Source organism: Penaeus monodon, chromosome 2 (assembly GCF_015228065.2).
Source record: "Penaeus monodon isolate SGIC_2016 chromosome 2, NSTDA_Pmon_1, whole genome shotgun sequence".
Taxonomy (NCBI): Eukaryota; Metazoa; Arthropoda; class Malacostraca; order Decapoda; family Penaeidae; genus Penaeus; species Penaeus monodon.
Genome location: NC_051387.1, coordinates 61,434,137 through 61,445,261, shown reverse-complemented (window position 1 = coordinate 61,445,261; position 11,125 = coordinate 61,434,137). Strand labels below are relative to the sequence as shown.

The following is an 11,125-nucleotide window of genomic DNA, read 5'->3' as shown; positions in this document are numbered from 1 at the left end:
GACGAAGGGAGGGTATCACATAAGGTGTTTTCTGATGGATAAGTATAAACGAAACATAAAGGGGGTGCGAAGAGACAAAATGGTAAATATGACAAAGGTCAGGTCTATGAGAACAGAAACTGTGAATATTCCACTGTAGAAGAGCTATACTTAAGTTGATCTATGAGTGATTTTGGTTACAGTGCGTGTAGAAGAATTTGAAGGGAAAGGAGCTAAGGGTTGAGGAGACTGGTGTTTGAAGAGTAGAAGTTAAGGTAGGTGGAGGCGAGTGTGTGGTAGAAGAAGGGGGGAACGTTTAGTCTGTTTGCTGCAAGTAGTGCTCAGGGGGCGAGGGGAAGGTGTTGGGGTTGTAGTAGAGATTGGGGTGTCTGGATTTAGAATGGTAAAATAATTTGACTTAGGAAGGTAGGAGATAGAAGTGGGGAAGTAAGATGTAAGAGGGATAGGTATAGGGGTGTGTGTAGGAACATCTTGGGAGGGAGGGGGAGGGGCAGAGTGAGCGACGTTACTGGAGTAGGAGAAAATCTCATTGACCTGCTTCCTATCTGGCTATGGAAAGTAATTTTGGTAATGTTGGTGGGTTTTTTCTGATGACCGTTAGGAGGAATGGAGTAGCACTGATACTGATATCGTATCATAGTCTGCGAGGCAGGCGAGTAAGTCTTCTCCACAGTCTAACCAATTTTTGTTATAAATAGGGCAGTTTGCTTGGGAGAGAGACAGTTCCGGTACAAGTATTGAGGCTTGCATGAGATTTTGCAGGAATGGGGTTGCCAGAGAGATCAATTAGAGTTGATAATGCTATAGCTTGGTTTTCAGATGTAACTGTGACAAGACAAGAATGATCGGGTTGGCTACGGAAAGAGACTTTGCCTACTTGTTTCTGGAGACATTGCTGCAGAGAGAAGAGTGTTGTCAGAGCAGGGAGCTGTGGGAGGGATCACGAAAAATTGGTCAAATTTGGCTGAGCTAAATAGAGTATTTAAGATGTTTGTAGAGATGGGGATGTGTGGAAGAGGGAGTAGTGTTAAGGAAGGTAGTATTATGGAGAGGTGGACAATAAGGCTGTAAAGTAGTAATATGGGAGGATGGGGTGAAGATTGTGGGGGTAGAGGTGATGAAGTTGAAATGTCTCCTGGAGCTTGAGTGTTGACATAGGTGGATAACATACTAGTAGGCATTGAGGAGGGGCTAGTAGCTGCAGTGTTTGGGGCAGTGGTCAAAGGAGAGCCTAGGGTCTATGGGTATAACATCATTATTGGCCATGGTAAGCCTAGAGTATGTTGGGGAGAGAAAGTCCACCCATGAGGGTCCCCCTTGAGGGGTAAGGGCTAGACAACTAAAACAGGGGAATACCATGCCTATGCTCCCTCAGGCCATTCAGGAATGGTACCAAGTCAGCCTTTCATCCTTTCACACTTTAGGAAGTGGAGAGTAGAAGGGGTTGGGGAAGGGACATAAAACGAAAAAGCAGGAGAGGAAAAAGACCGTGCAAAATTAGTTGAACCAAGGGCTGAGGCCCAAGGTAGGGGAGATTCCCAGCATTGGCTCCCAGTCCACCCCTTAGGGTTAGGGGTAAGGGACAGATAACTAAACAGAAATACCATGCCCATAGCTCCCCACAACATCAATGGGCATGAGAGGGAAGGGGGGGGGGGGATAATGTAACAGGCAGGGAAACTCCTTGGTAGACAAGTAATTGCATACAAATTGTGCATGGCTGTAACAAGCATGTGGGGATATTCTCTCAAAAAGCACATCTATAAAATGAGTTTGTTCTGTTGCACATTAGTTATTTGGTTGCTCCCATGCCTATATTTAGCCCCATCATGGCTGCACAAGTATATCTATCTTTGGCTATAAACAGGAATGAGATAGTTCAACCATTAAGGCCATTACACTTCAACAGTCTTCTTCTCATAACTTTCCTTACGATAAAACAGGAGTCTTGGAAAAAAAATAATAAAACCACAAGAAAGAGTAATTTTTTCTTACTGTTCAACAGCTTTATACAATAAACTGTGTTGGAATAACAGTGGGAAATATATAGAAAATGGTACAACTGCCCTGAAAAAGGCTCAGCTGATCACTAGTGACAGGATCATGACCCTGGAAGTCTGTAAAATAATAATTATAATAATATCACAGAAGTTAGACTGGCAGGGGTCATGCACATCCTCCCAATAGCCAAAGAAATAAACTCCTCAATATTCAAAACTCCTTAGGAAACTGCAGCTTCTTTTGACCGTTTCTGTATAATCACAAGCATTTATATTAATGGTTGTGGAGTGGTGCTGATAATGATCATGAAATTCTTAGCAAACCATAATGTCACTGACAGTCAAAATGCAAAAATGTATTAAATTAATATAAATTTTTAAATGACAATAACATAATACCACCACTATAATAATAATGGGTGGTTATAGACCTGAAAATGGTAACGATCATAAAAATAATAATAATGATAGTAATAATAAGTAATAATAATAGTATTCATAATAACAATAATTAATAATAATAATAATAATAATAACAACAACACCGATGATAAAAATCAGTAAAAATGACACCAATAATAAGAATAACTTAATATATCAAACTTAAGGATGTATAATAATAGTAATAAAATAATACATTACAATTTCTGGTAAAACATTAGAAAATACAATCATAAATATTGATAATGATAATGATGATGATAGTAATAATAATAATGATAGTAATAATAATAATAATAGTAGTAATAATAATAATAACCTTAATAATAAAATTGTAAGAACAATAATAATAATAATATAGTAGCCAAGTAAAATAACTATATCAAGAAGAAATAAAGACATATACAAGAAGATACAATAAATAAAAAATAATGTTTAGTAATAACTTTAATGATAGCTACTGTCTTCAAAATAACAGGGATTATGTAATAGCTCTGACAAATGATAAAACCAATGACCAAAATAATAATAGTAAAACACTCACATGCAGGTGATTTAGCCTTGGGGAGTTCCATGACCTCCGGCTCACTGGCCTCAGGAAGCAGACTGGCCTAGAGACCCATGGGTAAGGATCTGTTTGTGTGAATATGAGAGGAGAGAGGGGGAGGGAGGGAGGGAGGGAGGGAGGGAGGAGGGAGGGAGGGAGGGAGGGAGGGAGGGAGGGAGGGAGGGAGTCAGGGAGGGAGGGAGGGACAAGAGAGAGGGGAGAGAGAGAGGGGGAGAGAGAAAAGAGAAAGAGAGAGAGAGAGAGAGAGAAGAAGGGGAGAGGAGAGAGAGAAGAGAGAGAGAGAGAGGGAGGGAGGGAGGGAGGGAGGGAGGGGAGGGGGGGAGGGAGGGAGGGAGGGAGGGGAGGGAGGAGGGAGGGAGGGAGGCAGGGAGGGAGGGCAGGAGGGAGGGAAGAGAGAGAGAGAGAGAGAAGAGGGGCGAGAGAGAGAAGAGAGAGAGAGGAAGAGAGAGAGAGAGAGAGAGGGGGAGAGAGGAGGAGAGAGAGAGAGAGAGAGAGGGGGAGAAGGGGAGGAGAGAGAGAGAGAGAGGGGAGAAGGGAGAGAGAGAGAGAGAGAAGAGAGTAAGACGATAATATAATATACATATATAATATAATATAATATATCTATAAATATCTATCGCTATATATATATATCATATATAATTATATATATGTATAAGTAATATGTATGTGTATATATAATATACATATAATGTATATTACATACACAACACACACACACACACACACACACACACACACAACACACACACACAAACACACACACACCACACACACACACACACCATCACACGCACACACACACGTGCACACACCATACAAAAGATATTGCAGCAACTATTATATATATATCTAATATATATAAGATATATAGATATATATATACAATATAGATATATAATATATAGATGATATGATTATATCATATAGAATTAATAAGTTATGATTACAAAAATATATAATAGCCACATACCACATATGTGTATATAATAGTTATTATATATAAAGAATATAATTATATTAATTAGATATATGTATATATTATAGAGATCTATATATCTATATATAATAATATATTATTATATATTATTATTATATATGTGTCTGTGTGTGTGTGTGGTGTGGTGTGCACGCGCGGTGCGTGCCACACGTTGCATGTGTTGTGCTGTGCATGTGGGTGTGTGGGTGTGTGCTGGCGTGTGTGTGTGTGTGGTGTTGTGTGTAATGTGTATTTGTGTTTGTATATTCCGTGTGTATGTGTGTGTGTGTGTGTGAACAAGTGAGAGAATGTGTGTATGCATGTGCATATTAGTGTGAGTAAGTGAGTGTGTGGTGTTTGAGTGAGTGTGTGTGGTGAGGTGTTAGGAGTGGTGTGCTGTGTGGATGTGTGTGCATGATGATGTGAGTGGTGTGCAGTGCATGCGGGTGGTGTGGTGTGTGTTGTGGTGTGTGTGTGTGTGTGTGCGTGGGGTGTGTGGGTGTGTGTTGTGGGTTTGAGTAAGAAAAAAAAAAAAAAAAAAAAAAAAAAAAAAAAAAAAAAAAAAATATTGATATATATATATATAATAAGATATAATATTAATATAATAGTGTGTGTGTGTGTGTCCGTGTGGTGGGGGCGTGTGTGTGTGTGTTGTGGGTGGTTATGTGGGTGGGTGTGTATTGTGTGGGTGTGTGTGTGTAGTGGTGGGTGCGGTGTGTGTGTGTGTGTTGTGTAGCGTAGATATATTATATATATATATAGATATCGTATATATATATATAATATAGAGTATAGATAGATAGATATTAGAGATAGAAGATATGAGATAAGATATAGATATATATATAATCTAGAGTATAGAGTACTATATATATCAAGATATATATATATATAAATAATATGAGTAATATATTACTAGAATATATAAGATGATATATATATAGATATATATAGATAATATATAGCTATAGAGATATAATCAGATCATATAGAATAGAATCATATAATATCAATAGTAGATATGACAGCGATATACATAGAATTATTATATAATTAAAGATATTATATATATTAGGATTATATATAGATATATATATAATATTATATATATATAATATCTATATATATATATAAGAATATATTAAATTATATAGGATTATATAGATAATATAGATAGATATGTTATATATGAATATAGATATATATATATATAATAATATATATATATAATATATATATATTATTATATATATATATATGTATATATATGTATATATATGTATATATCTGATTCTATATCTATAGATATATATTAATATATATATAATATATGTCTATATAGTATCTATATTATAAATGTATATATGATATATAGATAGTAGACATATATATATAACTAGATATATATATATATATGGTTTAGATATAGATAGATATTATATATATATATATAATATATATATATATAATAGATAATGTTAGATATTATATATATATATATAATATGAAATAATAGATAGATATATATATATAGAAGAGATTCATATTACATAATAATAATCGATTCAATAGAAGAGAAGAATATAGTCATATAGAGAGCATATGATACTAGTATTCATAGCGATATAGAGATTAATATAGTCAGAGAATAGATAAGGAGATATAAGTAGATAGAGAGATATAAGAGAGCATATCTATAAGATAATATAAGAGTATGCAATATAAGACAAGATATAATATATCATGAAGCTAGGCAAATCTAAGAGAGTCATATATATTATATAATATAATAGATGCAGATAATAGAATATAGAGATGAGATATATATGAGATATATAATATATAATATATATATATAATAATGATGTAGAGAATAGATATATTATAATAATATTATAATATAAGATATAGATATAGAATAGATACTTAAATATAGATATACGAATGATATATAGATACATACAGATATGAATCATATCTGATATATTATATATAATTATATATATATAGATATAACTATATAGAGAATATAGTATATATAATAGAGCGAGAATATATTTATATATAATATATGAATTAGTCGAGAGTATTATATATAGATGAAAAGTAGATATATAACAAGATATATATTATATAAATATAATATATATATATATATCAGATATATGACTATATGAATACGATGAGTAATAGTAAAGGAAATAGTAGATATATATATAGATGAATATAATATAGATATAGATAAAAGTATAGATATAATATATGAAGAATTAGATATATATATAGATATTATAATATGAGTTATAGATAGATAGAAGAGATTAGATATATATATAGTATATAGATAGATATTGATAAGTAATATACTGAAGAGATGATATATATATAATAGTCATTATTAATATAGAATATTATATATTAATATAGATATACAAATATAATATAAGTAACATATTATATATAGAGATATATATATATAGTATATATAATAACACAGAGAGATAGATATATATATAGATAGATATCAATAGAATATATATAGATAGAGGATAGAATCGAACAGATAGATAGAAATAAGATAGACATAGAGAATTATATAGTAGATATAGTAAGAGTGTATATATAAGATGATAGATATATAGTAGAAGAGATAACCAGAACTAGACATATATGAGACAGATATATCAGACAGATGAGAGAGAGAGAGATATATAAGAGAGATAGTATAGAGATATAATAATATATATATACATATAGAGATACAATATATAATATATCTATATATGTATATGCTATAGAGAAATATATATATAGAATATATCATACTAGAGACAGAGATATACAGATAAGACTATAGATACATATTAGTATATATATAGATATATAGATAATATATAAGATATATTAGATATATAGAGTTAGACAGGATAATACATGATAGAGACAGAGATATATATATATATATATATATAGTATAGATCTAGAGATCAGAGAATATATAGAAACATGCAAATACAAGATGATACCATCATGTATCATAGATCATTAGAATATAGAATAAATATTATAGATAATACATAGATTAGGACAGATAGAGATAGAAGATAGATATAGAGATTAGATAGAGAGATATATGAGATGATATAATATATATAATAATATATAACATAATAGGATTAGTGAGAGATAGATATAAAATATATAATAGATAATAGATATATATATCAAATATGAGTAATATTATATATATATATATATATATATATATATATAATATAAAATGTATAGATATATATGAATATGAAATATATAGATATATTATATAAAATATATATAATATAAATATATATATATAATATATATGATTATATATATATTATATATAATATATATAGATATATATAGATAGATATATATAATTATATATATATATATATATAAATATAATATATATATATAGAATATCTATCTATCATATAATAGACTATATATATATATAGATAGAGAGACAGTATATATATGATATAATAGTATATAATTATATAAGCATACACACAAACACACAACACACACACACACACACACTAACCACAAAACACACACATAACACACACAACACCACACAATAACCACACACCCCCCACACACAAAACACACACCACACACACACACACACACACACACACACATATATAATATATATATAGATTTATTATATATATAGAATTATATTTAATTAATTTGTTTTTTTTTTTTTTTTTTTTTTTTTTTTTTTTTTCTCTGATATGCAAACACACAAACACACACACACACACACACACACACACACACAACAACACACACACACACAACACACACACACACACGCATGCACATGCACACACACTCACATACATACACACATTCTCTCACTTGTTCACACACACACACACACATACACACGAATATACAAACACAAATACACACACACACACACACACACACACACACACACACACACACACACACACACATGCACACACAAACACATGCACGTGTGCACGCACACGCGCGTGCACACAACACACACACATCACACACACACACACATATATATAATATATATGATATAATATTGATATATATATATATATATATATATATTATTATATATACATAATCTAAGATATAATTTTATAATTATATTATATAAAATATATAATATACAAAATTGTGTATGGGGTATATATATATATTTGTATGATAAATATAAATAAAATAATAATATATATATATATATATTTATATATATATATATTATAATATATATATTTATATATATATATATATAATAATATATATATACAATATATGCATGCAATAATTGATAATGTGTGATGCACGTGGGTCGTGCGTGTGTGTGTGTGTGTGTGGGTTGGGGTGTGTGTGTGTGTGTGTGGGTCGTGGGGTGTGTGTGATGTGTGGTGTGTGTGTGTGTGTATGTAAAAACATATATATGTGAAATTATTTATTAGACACATAAAATTTTATCCTATACATATATAAATTAATGTTAATTTTTAATAAATTTAAAAATTTTATTATATAAAGATATATTAATAATAGAATAAGTATATAACTAGAACATTATATATAATATGTATATATAAGATGATACATAAATATATATAAATATATATATATTATATATAAATATAATGTGGTATAAGTAAGGCCCCGGTGGCAGAGTGGTAGAGCATTGGACTCAAGACTGTCACGACGGCAAATCTGAGTCGAGGGTTCGAGTCAACGGCCGGCGTGTTGTCCCTTGGGCAAGGGAAAATTCACCGCGAATGCCTACTAGCAACTGGGGGGGAAGCCAAGGCCTAATCAGTGCTGGTCCCAAGCACGGATAAAAATAGAGATATTGAAATCTAAAGGTAACACTGGCATTCTCCGTGGAAAGGCAACTGGGGACCCTACACGTACTCACTCCTAAGAGAATCCACAACATGAAAAACTTACATATAAGAATCATGCGGCACACGGAGGCGCAAAACATGAAACTACCGTTAAAAGAAAAAAAGAAAAAAAAAAAGTAATAGTAATAATATTATATATATATTATATAATATATATATATATATATATATATATATATATATATATATATTCTTTATCACATATCCTTCATTTTTGTATTGGTCATTTCTTCAACTTTTTAGTCAGTTAACTTAAATACTTAGTAGTTACGCCATTACATATACACACATAATTCATACAAGCAATTCATACTCATTTCATTAATGACTTTTCTTTTAAGTTGGGAATTCTGATACTTCTGAGGCTGAAGATTGCATAGTCTCCTAATTCTAAAGTATGGTCACCTTCTGAACTTTCTCTCTTTTTTTAAATATACACTTTCCTCTGAAAGTTTGTTTTTCTATCAACAATATTACTTTCAAGTCTGCAAGGTCTATGAAAAAGATATATGTAATGAAGTTTTAGAACTGAAGGTTGTGCATCACCTCACTGAGTGTCAGTCTTATGTTTTAGAAATACCAAATTTCAATGTGCAGACTTCTATAGACCTATACAGAAATTAATGGATGGCAATCAAAAACAAAATTTTGTTGCATATATTACTAAAAATAAAACCACTTTATGAAGGATAACCTAACACTTTTTTCTGCATAAAAAATCATTTTCATATTTTCTATTTGTATATTTCAGAGTCAAAATCAATAATCAAAAAGAAAATTTTTGTTACATATATTTGCATAACTTAGTTGATATAATATTCTTATTCTATTACATATGGTTTGCTATCAATTAAACAGGAAAAAAACTAAAATGAAAAAAAAGAACAAACTATACCTATATTTTTTTTAAACAAACAAAACAATGGAAAAAGCTAAGTGAAACATCATCAAAACTTTGATAAAATTTATTCATTAAGGCAACAAACTTCAAAAATCCAGGTGTTTTGGGAGTTTTCCCCCCATACAAGCAGGGCCTGATTTTGTAACTGTTTCTTCTTGATCTCTGCTGACAGTCTCTGATAATTCAGGAGGGAGATGCAAGCGCTCAATGGTTAAACTGCGTCTTTTTAGTCGAAAAACCCAGTCTGTAGAGTCTAACAAGGGAGGAACAAGGCTATTGAGTGCAGACAGCTTCACAATGTGGAAAAGTCCATGGTAATCCTTGAATACTGGATTTGTTTCCTTCTCTGACCCTTGAAATGATTCAAGTCTCACTACAAAATCCCCTGCTATTGTCAAGCGAGACATGAGAGCAGGATCTACAAACAGATGAGACGGGATGGTGACCATTCCTATGGAAAAAGAAGAGCGTACAAGGGCCCGTAGATAGAACTAAATAAAGCGGTTGAGAAGTTACACGGGTGGTCCTTTTCATGCTGACTAAATTCCCAACCCCAGAGTGGAGATCCAAGTGAATGCAGGGCTATGCGCATAACATTAGTCTTTGCTTTATTAAAGGATGTTGACAGGTTTCCTGATTCTATTCTTTTCTTAATAAATTGTAAGAGAGACCAATAATATTTGTTCTTTACCATTCCCTTTCCTTCCTCTATGATTTTACCATCCCATAATCCCACATCCACCTTATCTATGAGACTCGAGTCATACTTTGTTCTAAATCATACAACGTGCCACATTTAGTACCGCGATGGATGAGCAGGAATTCTGGTTTATTACCCTCCAAAGCAGGTAACTGGTGTCTGTCATCAAAACAAGGTTGATTTTGGGGTTTGTGTATCCTGATGATGGTAGGATCGAATTAAACTTTGATGGAGGACATGTCCAATTGGCCAGCGAGTAGTATGTGTAGTTTATCACCCCTTCGGCAAGAAAATATTTGAGAAACAGTTTGCTATACACATCATATCTATCTTCTTCTACTATGAGCAGTGAACCAACAGCCAGTCCTCCTCCTAACAGGTAATCAAGAGAAGGTAAGCCAGTTGAAATCAGAAGCTGGGCATTATGTAATGATGGCCGAGTACCTGGAATGGAGACTACCTTCACCTTGCCTTTTTTCTGGAAACTGCTAACACTACTGCCATGAGACATCTGAAAATTTAAGTTATGAGGCTGTAAGCATTCAATTAGGTACTATATCATTTTATAGTCT

At 31.8% G+C, this 11,125-nt stretch overlaps 2 protein-coding genes across 2 annotated transcripts in view; both read right to left on the bottom strand.

Annotated features, from left to right (window-relative positions):
• Nucleotides 1-11,125, bottom strand: part of LOC119584409 (ubiquitin carboxyl-terminal hydrolase 46-like) — a gene marked incomplete in the record, with an annotated part of 69,624 nt that overhangs the window by 4,117 nt on the left and 54,382 nt on the right.
• On the bottom strand, nt 9,902-11,064 carry LOC119584440 (elongator complex protein 4-like). Its single transcript, XM_037933048.1, is given in 3 exon segments — nt 9,902-10,344; nt 10,347-10,619; nt 10,657-11,064. Coding segments are annotated over 3 exon segments (1,086 nt in total). The 3' UTR covers nt 9,902-9,939.